The 19,590-nt window shown below is 43.3% G+C and overlaps 2 protein-coding genes across 7 annotated transcripts in view; both read right to left on the reverse strand.

Moving 5' to 3' along the window:
- Window positions 1–15,001, reverse strand: part of LOC127527554 (zona pellucida sperm-binding protein 3-like) — a 57,302-nt gene extending 42,301 nt beyond the window's left edge. The window contains exons 1-7 of one of the 4 annotated variants that reach the window (XM_051926648.1): window positions 14,631–15,001; window positions 13,324–13,442; window positions 13,071–13,174; window positions 12,807–12,981; window positions 12,613–12,733; window positions 12,442–12,533; window positions 12,248–12,363 (exon numbers count right to left, since the gene is read on the reverse strand). In XM_051926648.1, the coding sequence (XP_051782608.1) occupies window positions 12,248–12,363; window positions 12,442–12,533; window positions 12,613–12,733; window positions 12,807–12,981; window positions 13,071–13,174; window positions 13,324–13,442; window positions 14,631–14,966 (1,063 nt within the window). In that variant the 5' untranslated portion in view covers window positions 14,967–15,001. The remainder of the gene's footprint in view (window positions 1–12,247; window positions 12,364–12,441; window positions 12,534–12,612; window positions 12,734–12,806; window positions 12,982–13,070; window positions 13,175–13,323; window positions 13,443–14,630) is intronic. The other 3 variants (XM_051926641.1, XM_051926644.1, XM_051926638.1) reach the window with 3 other exon arrangements.
- Window positions 1–19,590, reverse strand: part of LOC114642262 (zona pellucida sperm-binding protein 3-like) — a 392,210-nt gene that overhangs the window by 98,762 nt on the left and 273,858 nt on the right. The window contains exons 9-10 of one of the 3 annotated variants that reach the window (XM_051926362.1): window positions 12,050–12,110; window positions 11,811–11,944 (exon numbers count right to left, since the gene is read on the reverse strand). The exons of 1 other annotated variant lie outside the window; for it this stretch is intronic. In XM_051926362.1, coding sequence (XP_051782322.1) covers window positions 11,826–11,944; window positions 12,050–12,110 — 180 coding nt within the window. In that variant the 3' untranslated portion in view covers window positions 11,811–11,825. Of the gene's footprint in view, window positions 1–11,810; window positions 11,945–12,049; window positions 12,111–19,590 lie in introns of those variants that run through there. One more of the 3 variants, XM_051926369.1, reaches the window with a different exon arrangement.

The following is a 19,590-nucleotide window of genomic DNA, read 5'->3' on the forward strand; positions in this document are numbered from 1 at the left end:
TACTCCATGACCAGAACTTACTAAAAGTGTGGCATTTTTTTTCAATAACTCTGGATGTGGAACTCCAGAGCTGCACTCCATTGAGGAGGTTGTCTCTTTTTATTATACATCTGTCATAACACCTGGTAACACTAATGTGGCGGTTAGGGTTGGGGGAGGGTCGTCTGACTCATTCAAGTAAACCATGTGACAAAAACCTGCAATATAATTGGCTGTTCAGCAGAGCTGCTGAATGGTGGGGTTGTGGAGGTTTGCAGCTTTTTACAGTAGCTGAGCTGAAAGAAAGCTGACAAAAGAGTCAGAACATAGCACATGCACACATAGATACACGTGTATATATATATATATATATATATATATATATATATATATATATATATATATATATATGGTTGAAATAGTTTACTGTCAAATAAATGCAGAGTACACGACACGTGTTTCGCCCTCATTCTGGGCTCATCAGGTGTACACACTCCACTGCACTCCCTCTCGGGAATCGAACCTTGGACGTCAGCGCCAGAGGCGATGCCCCTAATGTTGCGCCACGGCATGTGGTTCGTTTATTTGACAGCATGTAGATCGGGGTAATTACATTCACGGCATTCGTAGTCTGTGTCACAATCTGATTGTATGGGTGGTTACCTACACTTATATATACAATATATATACAGCTTGGCCCATATTCATGTATATGACATTTCACAGGTTGTAGCATTTAAACTACTGCGCAAAAAGCATCGAAAATGGCCTCACTGTGTAGCCTGAGAATGGGAGTAACAATGTGCTGAATTGGGCAACCCCTGCTGTGTTCTTAGTGTTCATGTCCCATTATGTTACATGATAATAACATTAGTAGTTTCCTGACAATAACACCTTTTCAATCATATACATAAATATGGGCCAACCTATGTATATATACACACACAGACACACACATACAGGGTGTCCCAAAAATGTTTAGACACTTAGAATGATTAAGAATATAATGTTTATTAAGACAACACTGCAAGTGGTGCCATTGCTGCTGTAGGAATCCATCATTGCACATATTCAGGAGGAGTTTGGGGATGAGGACCAGTTTTATTTCCAGTAGGATGGAGTAGCTCACCACCACCATCATGATATGTGGGCCTGTCTTGACAAAAATCTGTGTAAAAATCTACCAAATAAATGGACTGGGTGAAAAGGTAGGCCTCGCATTCATCAGACCTCATGGCAATGGACTTTTTTTTGTTTTAATGGGGTCACTTGAAAAATAAAGTTGATTTCACAAAACCGCAACAATCAATAAACTGAAAACAGTCAATTAAAGAGAAAATGTACCAGTTAATTTAATTTGGTATTTAGATGCATGTGTTTATATATTGTGACAGATTGGGGGCGCTCTCGCTCCCTTGAACCCTCGGACACCACGCCAGACACCAGGTAAAAGTCCAATAATAATATTTATTTGGACAAATATGTGCACAAAGCACCCTCCTCTCCACAATACTCATAAATATTAAACAATACGCTAATCAATAATACTCCACCTCTCCCAGACGCGTTGCCACCCTTCCACCCAGCTCAGCTCGCCGTCTGGGATTTCCCATAGTCCTTTCATAGTCCTTGACCCGGAAGTGTTTCGCCCTCTTCTGTCCACGTGACATGGAACACTTCCGGGTCAGATAAAAATCCTTTTTCTTCACCCCAGAAGCACGTCATTCCTCTTGTCCATGTGACTCGGACGTACTTCCAGGGCGTTGGGCAAATAGTCGCTGCTCCTCCTTGCAGTGCCTTCTAGTGGCCCCCGTGGTATCCAGTAGGGCTGTAAAGGAAAACTCCAATGTCCATAATTCTCTGGTGGCATTCGAGGCACCTCCATGCTGCAGGGAGGGCTCCACCTGGCGGCCTGGGGGTATTGGCCGGGATGAAAGGCCGGCCATATATCACAATATATATAGTGATAGAAGAAAACAACTCCAGTCGTAATAAAGTGTTGGGGAAATGCCTCGTATAATGTCTGTTGGATTGGTCAAATAAATAAATGAAACAAAAGGGTTCAAAAACATCTTACAACAGATACAAAGAAGCAGGGTTATTTATACAAAACAAAAATGGCTACAGGAAATGAAACAAAGGATGTGGCATCTTCGTAATGGGACCGGAAGTGACGTCATCTTGCTAGGGTACTGATGAGGAAGTGGAGCCCCTGCCATTTTGAGTGCTGGAAAGGGTAAGTGCGCTTTTATATGTCTTCTTTGTGGCTGAGAAAAAAGAGAGAGAGGCATTAATACCTTTCAATAACGCTTCATCTCGTGATGTTTTCCTTATCTTAGGGCTTGTTGGCTGCCTCTGAATCACGCATGTGTGACAGGATCCGCCGGGTCAGGCGATCTGCACCAAGAGGTCATGAACCCAAGAGAGAGAGTCAGCGCTAGCCTGTAAGGAACTTTTACAATAAACAACACTGAATCAGTATGGCTGAAGGTCCAAAAACCACCAGGGGCCTCATGTATAACGCTGTGCGTAGAACTCACACTATAACATGGCGTAAGCACAAAAGCGGGAACATGCGTACGCACAGAAAAATCCAGATGCAGGAATCTGTGCACACGCAAACTTTCACGTTCTTCCACTACATAAATCCCGATCAGCGTGAAAAGTAACGCATGTGCACACGCCTTCTGTCCCGCTCCAACTCCTCCCAGAAGTACGCCTCTTTGAATATGCAAATCAATATAAATAGCCTTCTGTGAAAAGACAATGGGAAAAGCACGGGGGAAAATATAAGAATTTCAGCAAATTCCAAGTGGAGACAAAGGAAAAACGTACTATTTGTTGGTTTAAACAGTGGTATAATCAACAAAAGGAAGTTGATCGAGTGACAGAGTGTCGGAGAAACTCGAAAGATCAAGTTCACAAAGTCGCACAGTGCCCGAAATAAAAAAGAAATCACATATCAAAGTCGCCGTGAAAAGGCGAGTCGTAGCCCACCGTCTGAGTGTCATATGAAAGCTTATTAGGGTACAGAGAAAAAAAAAATAGGCACACAGTGGGAAAAAAGCATGAAATGTCAACTTTAATCTCGAAATTTCCACTTTAATCACGTAGTTTATTTTGCCATTAAAGTACAACATCATAAACTTCATCTTAAAATCGTTTATTTTACTAGTTTCTCAAGTAGCACATTAAATTCTTTGTTCTGTATTTGATCTTCTATGTGCTCTATGTGTGTGAATCACTACGTGCTTCCGTTCTTTCTCTTTCTCCGACAGGACACAGAATCCATTACATTCGTGATATTACAGCTCTCTGAATAATTAAAATACTGAGATGTATACGTGATATCTTTTTCATGATGATAGGAATGAAAGCATGTTATTAAACATGGGAACACAGTGGCGCAGTGATTGTTCATATCTCACGCAAGAGGCTTGCTGCGCTATGCGCGATCTTCAATGAAATAATTTATCACAGCAGTACTGTCTCTTTCAAACGTACTAACCTCCAATTCCTGTCCTTACTTTTCTTTCTCCAAAATCCCAATCACCACACAATCAGCTATGTAATAGACGTGAAGCCATCTGTAAGCTTAGAACGCCAATTCTTCAAAACTTTTAAGGAACATTGAAATATCTTCGTAGTACATGTTTAATTATTATATCCGTCTATCTTTCCAGTGTCGCGTCAGTACCAGCAAGAATACAATGCAATGCAGGAACAATTACTGAACTAGCTAGCGCTGCGGCACCGTGTCCTCACATGTTTAATTATTAACAATGCAGATTATTTAAATGAAGTTAAAGTTTTATCTGTATAATATAATCAACATATTTTGCTGCATTTCATCTTAAAAATGAATACCGTTATCATATGTAAATACGCGCTTTATAAAGTGGCACAGGTTGTGCAATATTATAACTGTAGTGCAAGTTTACAGTGAGGTGATTGTACTTATAAGTACAAACAGTTCTACAAGGAGCACTTGATGGACTGATTGAGTGCGTTTATAGTTCTTGGGATGAAACTGTTTCTAAACCGCGAAGTCCGTACTGGGAAGTCTCTGAAGCGTTTTGCTGTGGCTCAGGCAGCGTCTGCTTCATGCTGTGTACCGATAATTCTCTTCCCAATCAGCTGCTGCTGTGATTCCCCACTCAGATACAGTGATATAAATACTCCAAGTGGTGCAGTGAGACTAATATGGAAAAAGATGATCTGCTGTGGCAACACTTTACGGGAGCAGCTGAAAGAAAAAGATGCAGTGAGAGTTGCAACGCTAAAGCAGTTATGGTATTTGGAATACTATGGCTATTCCCTGGACCATTATATTGCTACAGGTTAATTACAATCAGATGCATTATAATTTGCAGTTAATTTCAGTGTATTTATAAAGCCACGCCAGGAATGTGGATCTAAGAAAGAAAGGGTGATCACACAGGAACAGTAGCACTGCTTTGACGCTGGGTGCCGCCAGTCTGCAAAACCGGGCGGATAAATTGCGTACGGTACGGTATGAGTTACCGTGGAAATGTGCGTGGCTTTACGCCAAGTTTAGGTTTTGTACATCACGATTTGAGCGTGGAAACTTTCGTACGCAACATTTCTGTGCGTACGCACCGTTTATACATGAGGCCCCAGGTGACACAGGAGTTGGACTCCCAGTGCACCGCCATCCACTGTAAAGCGGCATCATCTGTGACAAAGGTAAACTTCCGCCCCAAAAGGTAGCACCTTAAGTTAGACACCACCCATTTGATTGCCAAAGCCTCACGTTCCACCGCCGCATACCTGTTCTCCCTATTCAGCAGTTTCTGGCTCAGATACATCATGGGGTGTTCAGCACCATTGATGCATTGGCTTAACACGGCTCCTCGTCCTGTGTCTGACGCATCAGTTTGAAGAATGAAGGGAAAAGCAAAGTTAGGTGTGTGTAAGACAGGTGCTGACGTCAGGGGTTCTTTAAGTCACTAAATGCATTCTCAGTATCGTCATCCCAAATCACGCTAAGCGTCAAACTTGACCTGATTAAGGTTTAGGAACCAGAACAATAGGACTGGACCACAGGCTGTGGCTTGGTTCAACCACGCCCATTTCCAGCATACATCTGATTTCCAATTCCACTTCAGCCTTTTTCACCTCTGGAAGTCTATAGTGTCACTCTCGGAGAACAACTCCAGGGTCAGTGACAATGTGTTCAATCAGCGCAGTGCGCCCTGGATGCTCATTAACTCTCCCTGTCACAGATAGGATGGCTGATTCCAGCTCCTGTTTTTATTTTGAAGATAGGTTGGGTCTGAAATTAAGGCTTTGATGTTCGGTGAAAAGGGAGCATGGCTGGCCGGAGGAAAGACCCTCGTCCCTTTCATTCCACAGCTTCAGCAGATTTAAATGATACACATGCTCAATCATTCGTCTATTCGGTTGTTTCACCAAATAGTTGACAAGCCCTTTTCGTTCCATAATATCATAGGGGCCTTGCCAATGAACCAACAATTTGGAATGCGACGAGGGAATAAGCACGATAACACGATTCCCTGGGTGGAATTCGTGGAGGGTCGTGTTTCTATTATAATAACGCTCTTGCACTGCTTGAGCATGCTCCATATGTTCTTTGAGTACTGGTCTGATTTTGGCCAAACTATCGTGTAACTGCACAATATATTCTAAAATATTAGAGGAGGGGAGGACCTCTTCTTCCCATCTTTCTTTGAGCATGTCCAAAAGACCTCGTGGTTGCTTTCTGTATAACAACTCAAAGGGAGAAAACCCCATAGAGGTCTGAGGGACTTCCTGATAGGCGAAAAGGACAAGAGGGAGCAACTGGTCCCAGTTTCTCCTATCCTCTCTAACTACCTTGCGTAGTATCTGTTTTAAAGTCTGATTGAATCGTTCCACCAGCCTGTCGGTTTGTAGGTGGTAGACCGATGTCTTTAGACACTTAATTCTCAGTAACTTCACCACCTCCCTGAACATCTCCGCAGTGAAGTGAGTCCCTTGGTCAGTTAGGACCTCTTTGGGAGATCCCGACACGAACAAATAGCCCTATTAATTCCCGTGCGATATTTTTTGATGTCGGTGAATGCAAGGGGACAGCCTCCAGAAACCGAGTGGCGTAATCCACCATGACCAATATATACTTGTGGCCTCAGGCAGAGGGTTCAATTGGACCTAAGAGATCGATGCCAATTCGTTCAAACTGGACATCAACTAAAGAGATGGGGATAAGAGGAGCACAGTCCCTCCTAGGAATCTGACACAACTGGCATTCAGGGCATGAATTGCAGAAGTGTAGGTCCTCCTTATTTATCACCGGCCAATAGAATCAGAGCTTAATCCGCTCTATTGTTTCTTCAGCGTGGTGGGCGTGTGCTAATTCACAAACCTGGTGACTATAGGTCTGCAGTATCTTCCCCTCGTGTTCCACCACTCGATACAAGGGATCGTTTAAAATGAAGTAGGGCATTCATGGATTGTGATTCAGGGACAGTTGAACAGTTGAACACTGCTTCCGTTTAAAGGAGGCCAGCATTAGTCTGAACTGAGAAGCCAGTTCCTGAATGGGATCCCGGTCGACCTCAAGGGGCGGTGTTTCAGGATCCACCAGTGGGTCAGTTGTGCCGGCAACATCCCAGTCACCATGGGGTCCTTCCACCTCGTCACACTGAGTCGACACATGGGTCTTAGTGGCCGTCATACACAGCATGGAGGCAGCCGGATCAGAACTTTCTCTGTCAATTAACAATCCCACCCTCTGTACAGGAGTAATGTCTTTACCACTTATACTGTTCAACCAGTCCCGTCCTAGTATAACCGGATAGTGTGGATTTGGCAGGATGGCTACAACCAAACAGGTCACAGAACCATCCACTGTGATCATAAAATTAACAGACATGTAAAAACGGGTTTCCCTGTGAATAGACAGACTTGACTTAAAGTCGAGCCACTGTCGCAGTAGGTCAAAATGGCTAGCAACAATGGACATGCTACTCCCAGAATTAAACATAGCGGTAACCTGGTGACCATTCAGTAAAACTACTCCTGTATGTGGGAGTGACAAAGGGTTAACAAGGGCACAGTATCTCTCTCTCTTGGTGTGGGAGCAGTCCATGGGCTCGATTGGGTATGCCGTGAGCATATGCCCAACCCACGACACTTAAACAGCGGGGATGACTGAGTGGTTTCTCCTTTCTTTGGGTCAGAGATTTTGTGTATTGTCAGGTGGGCTCAGGGGCTGCAGCATGAACCTGTCTAGGGTGATGAGTGGACCCCCTTTTGACCCCCCCCATGACTCTCCACCACCTCAAGGAGAGTGTCCACGTTAGGGAAGCTCTGTTTGTGGACCTGCTGGGAAATTTTTTCTGGGAGAACATTAACAAAGGTCTCACAGGCCAGCTGCTCGAACACTTGCTGGGCGGTATTGAAGTCCAGCCTTAACCAGTGCCCTGTTTTTCCCCAGACCTCAAAAGGCTAAGATCTTACTGGTCTGTCTGGGTCAAATTGCCACTCCTGCCAGTCTCTCTCCTGCTTCGCCGCCGATACACCGTAGCACTTATATACCTCGGACATCAGGGTGAGGTAATCAGCAGCCTGCTCCTCGGAGAGGTCATAGTAAGCCCTCTGCGCCTCCCCTCCTGCCAGGAGGTACGCTGACTTTGACCTCGGCCAAGCATTGCTCTTCACAGTGCACTTGAAAATAAGAAAATACGTTTCCATGTCATCCCCCTCAGTAAGATAAGTTAACTGAGGGGACAAAGAATATAAATGTCTACACGTAGAAGTCTGTGTCTGTCCAGCCCAGAAATGCAAGGCTACAGTGTGAAGTTCAAAGAGCCGGCAAGGCAGCCCCAAGATAAGTCAGAGACAAACTCACTTAGCCACTAATATACAGGTGCTGGTCATAAAATTAGAATATCATGACAAAGTTGATTTATTTCAGTAATTCCATTCAAAAAGTGAAAGTTGTATATTAGATTCATTCATTACACACAGACTGATGTATTTCAAATGTTTATTTTTTAATGTTGATGATTATAACTGACAACTAATGAAAGTCCCAAATTCAGTATCTCGGAAAATTAGAATATCAATTAAGACCAATGCAAAAAAAGGGATTTTTAGAAATGTTGGCCAACTGAAAGGTATAAACATGAAAAGTATGAGCATGTACAGTACTCAATATTTAGTTGGGGCTCCTTTGGCCTGGATTAGATACAGATAGATACTTTATTAATCCCAATGGGAAATTCACATTCTCCAGCAGCAGCATACTGATACAATAAATATTAAATTAAAGAAAGATAATAATGCAGGTGAAAAACAAAGGATTACTGCAGCAATGCAGCGTGGCATGGAGTCGATCAGTCTGTGGTACTGCTCAGGTGTTATGAGAGCCCATGTTGCTCTGATAGTGGCCTTCAGCTCTTCTGAATTGTTGGGTCTGGCGTATTGCATCTTCCTCTTCACAATACCTCATAGATTTTCTATGGGGTTAAGGTCAGGCGAGTTTGCTGGCCAATCAAGAACAGGGATACCATGGTCCTTAAACCAGGTACTGGTAGCTTTGGCACTGTGTGCAGGTGCCAGGTCCAGTTGGAAAATGAAATCTGCATCTCTATAAAGTTCGTCAGCAGCAAGAAGCATGAAGTGCTCTAAAACTTCCTGGTAGACGGCTGCGCTGACCTTGGACCTCAGAAAACACAATGGACCAACACCAGCAGATGACATGGCACCCCAAACCATCACTGACTATGGAAACTTTACACTGGACCTCACGCAACGTGGATTCTGTGCCTCTCCTCTCTTCCTCCAGACTCTGGGACCTTGATTTCCAAAGGAAATGCAAAATTTACTTTCATCACAGAACATAACTTTGGACCACTCAGCAGCAGTCCAGTCCTTTTTGTCTTTAGCCCAGGCGAGACCCTTCTGACGCTGTCTCTTGTTCAAGAGTGGCTTGACACAAGGAATGCGACAGCTGAAACCCATGTCTTGCATACGTCTGTGTGTGTTGGTTCTTGAAGCACTGACTCCAGCTGCAGTCCACTTTGTGAATCTCCCCCACGTTTTTGAATGGGTTTTGTTTCACAATCCTCTCCAGGGTGCGGTTATCCCTATTGCTTGTACACTTTTTTTCTACCACATCTTGTCCTTCCCTTCGCCTCTCTATTAATGTGCTTGGACACAGAGCTCTGTGAACAGCCAGCCTCTTTAGCAATGACCTTTTGTGTCTTGCCCTCCTTGTGCAAGGTGTCAATGGTCGTCTTTTGGACAACTGTCAAGTCAGCAGTCTCCCCCATGATTGTGTAGCCTACAGAACTCGACTGAGAGACCATTTAAAGGCTTTTGAGTTAATTAGCTGATTAAAGTGTGGCACCAGGTGTCTTCAATATTGAACCTTTTCACAATATTCTAATTTTCCGAGATACTGAATTTGGGACTCATTAGTTGTCAGTTATAATCATCAACATTAAAAGAAATAAACATTTGAAATACATCAGTCTGTGTGTAATAAATGAATATAATATACAAGTTTCACTTTTTGAATGGAATTACTGAAATAAATCAACTTTGTCATGATATTCTAATTTTATGACCAGCACCTGTACAAGTGAGGTGAGCACGTCGGCAAAACGAAACCTCTGAGGAAAGAGAACCTCAATTAGCCACTGATAGACAAGGGAGGTGAGCACATTGGCAAAACGAAACTGAGGAGCCGCTAATACACAACCGATGTGATTGAAGTGCCAGAATCCATAGTTTCTAGGAGCCTGGGCTTTTTACAGTACGGGTTTACACCGCTAGTCTTACATATAAATGTGGAAGTGTTTGTGTGTCTGGCCTGGAAGTGACAGGCTACAGCTTGAAGCTCCACGTGTTCACGGACTGTGTGTGGGGTACGGTAGCTGCACTTCCTCAGAAAAGAAAGTGCTCCACAGGGTCATCAGGACAGTGGAGAGAACAATTGGTTGTACCCTCCCCACTTTGGAACAAATCTACACCACCTGAAGCTGCAAAAAAGCAATAGACGTTTCACAGGACTCATCACATCCCGGTCATTGCCTCTTCCAGCTTTTGCCATCGGGCAAGAGATACAGAGCTATGAAAACTAGGACAAACCGCCTTAAAAACAGCTTTTATCCGAAAGCAATCATGGCCCTGAACTCAGAATAAAACTGCTCCATATTATTCTTCCATTGTGCAATATAGACCTTAAGTCAACAAGTGCAATTTGTATATGTACTATTCGGTTTGTTATTTTCTCTTGTCTTCTTTTTAACCCTTATTCCTCACACTGAGTCGATTGCACCTTCAATTTCATTGTTCCTTTGTAAAAGTGACAATGACAATAAAGATCTAAATTACTGTTGCCAGAATGAAACTGCTGCCGCTAATACATGAGTGAGGTGAGCACATCAGCAAAAATTAAACCTCTGAGAAGATACTCTAACTGCTAATACACAACCAAAGGTGAGCACATGGGCAAAATGTAACCACAGAGAAACTCTACTAGCCACTAATGCATAACTGATTGCTTGAAATGCCAGAACCCATGGTTTCTAGGAGCCCAGGCTTACACAGCTTGTTTAATATCAAAGGCCCCGTGCCAACTGCCAGCGAAAGTGAAGACTGATTTGTGGAGACCTTGGCTAATACTTCTGGGATCTCAGCTGGATCATTAAACACACCAGCACCCTCACTAGCAACCAATTCCAGATTTTTGCCTCAATGTTGTGAAGAATCCAACGCAGTCTTGTCCTCACTGTAGAGACTTATGCTGCAGGTTAAATTACCCATACTAAACTATGGGAATTATACCTCCAGGTGTTCATAATTTACTGTATTAGTGGGTGACACCAATTAGTTGCAGCATTCTGGGTTATCAGCTGGTCTTTAAATTCAACATTAAGTTACAATTAGAGCACATCTACATAGAATACCAACAGAAGCATTTAAAGTTACAGCAAAAATGTAAAATTACCAAAAAGTCTTGATAGGCTGCTGTGGTTTCCCCCCCCCCCCCCAAAAGCAGAAAATGCAAATTTATAAAATGTGATTCTGGATGGAATCTGTCAGAGGCCTCACTGTGGCTGCAGGCCTAAAGGTTGGGTGTGGGAGAAGGACCACAAGTCTAGATTATGCTATTTCTCTTGTGCCAACTGTTTGGCCATTAGAGCACCACTTAAGAATCCCCTTCCCAGCTTTAATCCATCTTTGGGAGGGGTTAAAAAAAAAAAAAAAAAAAAAAGGACTTCTGATTGGACAATCCTGTCAAACTGAAGTCTTTCATTCTGTAAAGTCCTGGTGCCTCCGATTTTGCTATAGTGGTTGCAAGACATGGATGCCATCCAGTGACCTAAGATGAACTGGACTCCTTTGGTACTGTGGCTCTTCAGAGAGTCCTATGAGCAACTGGCCATTTGACAGTCAAAAGCAGTGGTGCCCAAGTCCTAAAGGAGGCACATTACCTGCATTGTGAGGGAAAGCAGTAGTTGAGGCACTATGGCCATGTGGCACAAGTCCTAAAGGTGACCTGGCTCACAGGTTCCTCACTGATGAGAAGCTGGAGTAGGCCAAGAGGTTGCCCATGTAGCACCTGAACATTTCTAGTGTGTGTGTGTAACAGGACCACATCTGCAAATAATCCCTAAGCAGTTGTCATGTGTGGCACTCTTAGTTTGGGACCCTGCACTGGTACAAAGCAATAGGGAAACGAAGTGTAAACCTGACATTAGATCAGGTCGATTGCTGAATCCCAGTCCCCTCAAACTCCTGCTAGAAATGATCAGGTATAGATGCAACCCCCCCAACAAAAATACAGGGGACAATGATTCAAGCATTAAAGTTTATTGCTTGGTATTAGCAGTGCCATTTGCTTTTCTGTAGACCAAGAATAGTACAGCCACACAGGAGACAGCCAGTACACCCACGACAGCTCCAAGGATGGAAGCCTGGAATTGGAATCCTGCATGGATAAAAGCCAAGCATTGAGGAAGAAACTAAACCCACTTCAGCTCCTGCTGTGTTGCATTAAGTGTCTATGTATGCTATGCTCCTTAATCCAAGTTACCTGAAGTAGTTTTATCTTGCTGGCCAGACAGTGACTGCGATACAGAAGACAAAGGAGAGACCTGCTCCAGATAAAGAGGGCCAACAGAAATGTCCTCCTCCCATCCAGCTGGGACACTCACTTCACCTGGAAAAATACACAAACTGCAGTTTTATTCCAGGCTGGACAATGCAGAAGTCTGCTGTAGAGGTCACTTACTTGCTCTCCTGGGTCTGTATCTGGGGGCACCAGGACCCCTCCTGAAGGGAGGGGGGTTGGTACAGCTTGTATCACAGCAGCTACAGACAGCATTGTTCCCATCAACTGAGCTCCACCTAAAAGCACAGCCACCAATCAATACCTGCCAGCTTATTGGCCAGACTGGCAATAAGGGCACACCTATACACACTTACTGGCTCAGTGCAGAGTTGTATGAACAATCCTTATTCAATGAATCGACATTAGCCGATGCCAAGGTCACCTTCAGACGGCATGTAATGAAGATCTGAAAGTAGACACGACTACAGTCACACCTGGGAGCTTCAATGGGATTCCTCCAAAGGAGATGGGAGGAAAGGACTTACTGAACTAGTAGTCAGGCCATAAAACCTGAAGGCATCCAGCTGGAACTGCAATACAGACTGGGCAACTCTGGGGGACACGAACTGGGAATTGGAGCCTGTCAGTTGGCTGTCCAAGAAACATCTGCAATACACAAGAGGGACCATAGCATTGCGTTTCAAGACCAAGATCTTGACAGACTACTGCTCACACCCACCCACTATTCCCAATGAAGGTGTAGGCTGGGGCTGATGCATTGGACCCAGGAGTGGCCACACAGCGGTCCACAAAGACACGGAGAGGCACATGGTTAGAGTTGTCCACAGACGCTTGAAGGTTAATGAGGTCTCCTAGGAAGAAGGTGTTGGATGAACTTGGCCCACTCCAGTCACCTGCAGACAGTTAGGGATGTTATGGACTTACAACCACAGAGCAGAAGGAAGGTTTTTTTTTTATTATATACAATTAGATGTACACCTACTGCTCATTATAACAAGCAAGAAGCCCAGAATATCCTCAGCAGAGATTGTGGAGGTGTAGGGAACCCAAGTGGGGTTTAGAGCTTTGCTGCTGACATTGTGGAGCCTGCATTGGGAGAAATTAAAGAATTAAGCCAAGAGTCTGTCCTACTTCAAATCTGCATCAACAGTTGTGGCACTGGGCCTAGAGTTTAGGAATACTGATACAGCCAACATAGAACATAACTGAGGTACAAGTGGAGTTGGTTCACTCACCTGTTGTATTGGCATTCAATCTGTACCACAGCTGGATTTGTTCTTACAATGGGAAGACCATCAATTGGAGAAGGATTGTAGACGAGGGTGAAGCTGTAAACAATCTCAGCACCCTGCATCTGAAGAAGATGCAACAGTTTGGTTACACATCCAAGGTATCTGGCAACTAATCTCTTAAAGCCAAGTAAATGCTATTCCATAGAAGTGGAAAGCAAAACCACAATGGATTCTATAGACATTACTTCTAATGCTCTATAGTGATTAACTGCTCAATGCTTTAAATTGTAGAATCTAGTCAGTCTAGATCATGTTGGATTGAAGACCTGAAATGGTCATGGATGGCAGGCCAAAGAGCCACCTACAATACCTTGCTAAGTCATCCTTTATCCATTTTTATAAAGCACTCTGTTTCAGATTTAATGACAAGCAACTGGCTAAAAATTTAAACCCAACCCATAAAGTTTATTCACTGCATGTAGAATGTAAACGAGTACAAGTAATTTGAGTTGAGAAGGTGTTGCCAAATTGTAAATCTGCTTAATTCTATTCATGCAATAACGGCCTTAAAAAAGGGACAATCCAAGTTTTACCCACTTTTTAAAGCTCCAATTAAAAAAAGAAAAAAAAAGTGTAGCCTGGTACTCATTTTGTATTTCAAATCTGAATGTTAAGTTGCCATTTTAGCAAGAGTTCACAAGACAGGGACCTGCAGACCCCTTAGGCTGACCCACTGTAGGACCCAACTGGTTTTTAGGGGAAGCACAGAACACCCAAAGAGTCAAGTATAGGCAATAAGCTTTAAACGTGTTAAAGGTGCTGCATTTCCCCCACCCCAGAGGGAACACTCAATCCATTTCAAACCCTTACCACGTCCACTTTGCGTCTGTTAATTCTAGATTAAGCAGCGGCCCAAACGTCAGCCCTAAATTTAGACTGCTGTATTAATCGCCGTATACTGCGCAAGCGAGGTCTGTCGACGTCCACCGTCTCTAATCAGGCACATGTGCCCTGACCCTGTTACACCTTCATCCCTGGTGTAGTTCCCCCTCTTGAGCTGTGTGGGCACAAGGACATTAGACTCGAACAGTCAAGCACTGCCTTGAATCCCAACGAATACGGACAGGCAGTCCGCTGTGAAGCTCTCATCTCGCGATATGGACGGAGGACCAAAATGTCTTAACGCGGGTCTGACAAGTTCACTTTCTAGTGAAAGCATTAAACGCCAATATAGAAGCCAAGACCGAACCACATAACGTTATCTTAAGATAGTGTAGATATTAGGAAGAGAGTGCACTGAAGCAACTCACCTCCACGGTGCTCCCACAGCCCTGCAGAGGCGCTTCAATCACAAAGGGCTGAGCACCGGCCGGGCTGGTGACTCCACATCCACCCATGGAAAGATCAGAAGGCTGGACCGGCTTTTGGATGCCCAGCAAGTCCGGACTGATGGTGACGATCACCTCACTGTCGGTGCACTGAGCGGTTACGGTCTGCGGAGCGCCAGCTCTCGGCTCAACATATTCCACGACCGCAGGCTTCTGGTACTTTGCGATAATCTTCTTTCCTTTAAAACGGGGCTGAGCAAAAGCATCGCAGAGAAAAAAGAGCAGCAACACTACGGCTAGCTGACCCTTACACCACATGTTGTGATAACAAATGGAGAACAAAACGAAGTAAAGTTTGAAGCGCAGCGCAGTCTTTATATACACGAATGAAGGCGATCGGCTGATTAATGTTAATGACACGTGCGGAGTAAAAGATCGTCAATCAGTCACCAATCGCGCTTGAAATAAACAACACCAAGGAATTCTGAGGTTCATTACAGCAGGAAGATAATAAAATTAGAATCACAAATTAAAACACACGCCACAGCGTAAGATCATCGCAGGCAGTAACGTGAGAGTTCTTAACTTGGGGCCCGCAATTGGGGTATTAAACTCTCGGTAATAAAAGACAAATTTACTTGTTTTGTGAAAGAGAAGAACAAACACTACTACATTCTAAATGTAAAGGGTGATATTTTGAAGAAATTTCATTGAGGAGGTTTGTGGGCTTGTGGGTACTTTGCAAACTAACACGGAAGACGTGCGTAAATAAAATAATTGATAAATGTAATTAAGTTTAATGTAGTGATATGAATATGAATGGGTGTGATATAGAGATATGAATATGAATGGGGAGTTATTAATTCATTTTTAAAACGTTTCGAGTTATGGCGACATGAGTGCTAAGGATCTGCTGGTGGTTGAGCATAAAAGGTCATAAAGTAAATCATTCTGTAAAAAAATAATGGAAGGCAACTGGGAGCACCACAAGAAAAGCAGGCCCAGTTTTTGGTGGATTGGTTCAAACAATGAAGAGATTATGATACATTTTGTTTTGAGTCCATCTATCTTTTTATTTAATATTATCACGAGATTAAAAGATCTATCTATCTAACCGTTGCTTTATAATTTGTAAAAAAGGAAAGCCTGTTCTATCTAAACCGCTTTTAATCGCTCTCTGTACACCACAGTTCGAGTGAAACAGCTCCCCCGTCTTGCAGATGGGCACGCTGACAGCCGCCTTTAGTATTCAATGCAGGAATTTCTGAAAGATGAAGTACCGGACTAAGTTGTCTAAAACAGGGGTAGGCAACGTCGGTCCTGGAGTGCCACAGTATGTGCAGGTTTTTGTTCCAACACAATTGCTTAATTAGAAACCAATCATTGCCAATCTCAGACCTTATTTAATTTTATGGCTTGTTAGTCTGTGCAATGTAAGGCTTTTATATCGTAGATTTTTTTCCTTTCCAAGGATATCATCCAAATGATTTGAAGCCTAAAACAGATCATTTTCAGTCTGTCACATTTTTCTATTAAGTGTTTTATTAAATCAAACCGTGCATGATGAACACACACAGATGTAATTGGAAAAAAGCTAGCTGGAGAACTGCTGGCTGCTTTGTCTTTTACATCTTATTGCTAATAAGGAGCAATTAAAACACTGAATGCAGCAGTTTAAGATTGAAATAAGCAATTAAGGTTGGAGGACCTTAACAAGCGAGACCACTAAAATGAAGCATTAAAATGTCACTTAAGCAATATGTGCTTCATCAGCAATAATTGAGTTCTCGTTAAGGAACTGGGTTGGAACAAAAACCTGCACATACTGTGGCACTCCAGGACCGACGTTGCCTACCCCTGGTCTAAAACATCGACAGAATCGAGCGATGACGAAATGGAAACCCCGCCTTTATTCTAAGCCGCGCCCCTCCCGTTTTACACTAAATACTTAGCCTGTTATCAACCGGTGCCAGATCGAAGACAATGCAATTTCAGAAGCCTGTTATCAAAGCGAAGACAATGCGATTTCAGAACTCGTTGAAGTTTTTAAAGCTCTCTGCGTATCGGATGCTATAGACTCGGGGTAACAATGTCAGGGATCCCGCCTGAAGCTCCAAAGCCTGAATCTTACCAACTCTAGGGAGGCCAAGATCAACTGTATTCAGGACAACCAAGAATCTGACCCATTGTTTTTAAGTTTACGGCCTGATTACAGTCTCTGGTCCAGCGTCTTTGAGGTAGACAGTTTATTTCAGTCTCTAGGACCGGTGATGCTTACCCCTGTCTCCGCTAATGGTGATCAGATGGATACATCTTACTAGCTCCAGGGCAGCCATGGGTGAATAGAGAAGTTCCACTGGAACCGATGTCGAGCAGACTTTTTGAGACAGATACGGATTGTCCTGATGGTGTGCTGCCTGAAACATGGAAAAAGGCCCGGCAACTTGTTAAAGGGCTGTTGACGGCTCTGCTGGACATTATTGTCTACCGCATCCAGAAAAAAGACTGTCAAGGCAGCGAGATGGACCATCCCAGCCAGATAAGACATTCTTGCCTCAGTGAACCTGATATTTCACAGCCAGTCGTTTCAGCCAAGGCTTGTGGAAAATCTTCAGGATCTTCTGAAAGCGCTCTATGAAAGTTCTGGGATATTATAACATTTCCCTACCTTTCACAAAACACATGTGGTGATTGAAAAGTCCGTTGATGAACTTGAAAATACCTACTCTATTCATAATGCTATAATGCAGTCATTTTATGAAATGGATGAACACTCCTACTCTGTAACCTGCTGTATTGCACATGAGTTTTCTAAGCGTAAACTTGATCCTGATGTGTGTAAGAACCCCTTGGGTGAATATGACCTGGAATTTGCTGATATGTCAGAACTTGCTGGTAATTCTGAACTGGATGCCATGCCAGTCTGAACAACTCAGACTGCTAAATAAATGTTTTCTAAGTTGATAAGTTGTGTCCGTGTCTGGTTTATCACTGGCGATGGAGCAGGTCTTCGAAAAAGCATATTATAACTCTGAGAACGCGGGGTCCTTGGGGGGTAAAGAATCCTTGAAAAGAGCTCTCTTGCAATCGGGTCACAATATTAGTGATCAAGAGGTGTCCAAGTGGTTATCGGGGCAATACACCAACACGATACATAAACCGGCCAGAATCCGTTTTAAAAGGAATAAGGTGTATGTTTCCAATATAGTGGGACAATGACAGATCGATCTTGCGGATATGACAAACCTGGCCGACTATAACCAAGGTTATAAGAATTTATTGACTTGTGTAGATATTCTTTCTAAATATGCCTGGGTCAGGGTTCTGAAAATTTCGAGAAATTTTAGAGGAAGGTAGAGTTCCTGTCAAACTTCAGACCGATAGTGGTAAAGAGTTTCTCAATCAGGAATTTCAAAGCTTGCTAAATAAACACAGGATAAAACTTTTTTACCACTGCTAGTGAATTAAAGGCTTCAGTGGCTGAGAGACTCAATCGAACTCTGAAGACCAAAATGTGGAGATATTTCAGCTCCCACAATACTCGGTCCTATCTGCAAGTGCTACAGGAATTTTTGAAATCTTATAATCTGACCTATCACTGCAGCATAAAAATGGCCCCTGCCGGGGTCGATAGTTCCAATTCTTGGAAAGTCTTTAAAACATTATACGATAACGATTAGCATCAGACTCGAAAAATAGTAGCGTGACTCTGGAGAAGTAATTCAATTGGGTTCAAAAAGTCCTCAACAAAAAGTGTACCAGCAGTGTTAGGGAAAAAACACAGAGACTGAAAGAATCGTCCTGTGATTCTAGCTGGACTAGATCCTTAGGATTCAAAGTGCTCACAAAACTGTCTAATATTTGCTGAAGTGTTTTGTGTATATGATTAAAAACTTCGGCAAATGGATCAAGTTTGTAGGCCTCTGAAAAATCGAAACAGTGTCTAATCTCGATATTGTCAAATTTTGGATGCTCGGTTATTGACAAATTATTTAATCTAGAGGTAGAGGGCTGCAGGGAGCTTACTGACGGCTCTGGAGATGAAGGATTCGCCGTATGAGAGGTAGATGGCTGTGGGGAGTTAGCGTCAACACTAAAGTTTGCCCCAGACGGATTAGTCACTCCGGCTCCTGTCTGAGGATGTAAGGCTGAATTATCCAACAGGTGAGTGTTGAAAAACAGGCCTTACTTGTACCTGAGGTAGAAGGTTGTATTACTGGTTTTATCAACATAATCAAGTCGTCAGCAGGTACGTTTTGAACTGGGGATCTACTTGTACCTGAGATAGAAGGTTGTGGGGATTTTACAATCGTGTTTAGGGCGCTAGGCTTTTGTGAAGGATCTGGATCTGAAGACGTTCTGGCTTCAGAATAGGCTTTCCTCAATAGCTCCAGCAGAGCGTTCAAGACGGCTATTTCATCAGAATTTAGAACCTGGAACAAATTTGTTGACCGGTTGTGTAACTTGGGATGGTGCTTGAAAAATCTGAGATTGTGATGGTGTGGGGATTTTAGGGGGCTTTATAGAATATTCAAGGTTATCAGACATCTCTTTTAATAGTCTCAGGTTTTCATTAGATGGTCTTTTCCTACCTTTAGCCCCTCCAGGCTGTTCACGGTTGGTGCCGCTGCTGCCGCTATACCCGTTTTCAGGCATGACCTAAATTTAATCAAAGGCTGCAGTTATGAACACAGAATATAACAATTTGCAGTCAATGTTATTTTAATGAAAAAGGAATATAAAACCTATCCTTTAATCTTGGGTCAGAATCGTGTAAAAAGCATACATATGTATCATATATAACCTCAATTCGGGTCTGGAAATGTACATAGGAGACTCTGATTCTACGATTCGAACCAGTAACCAGTGAAGGCCCACAGCCACGGGCGCCCGCTTCAGTCTTTCCTGGTGGCTCCGCTTGTTGTACTGACGAAGGGAATAT

This window comes from Erpetoichthys calabaricus, chromosome 1 (genome assembly GCF_900747795.2).
Source record: "Erpetoichthys calabaricus chromosome 1, fErpCal1.3, whole genome shotgun sequence".
Lineage (NCBI taxonomy): Eukaryota > Metazoa > Chordata > Cladistia > Polypteriformes > Polypteridae > Erpetoichthys > Erpetoichthys calabaricus.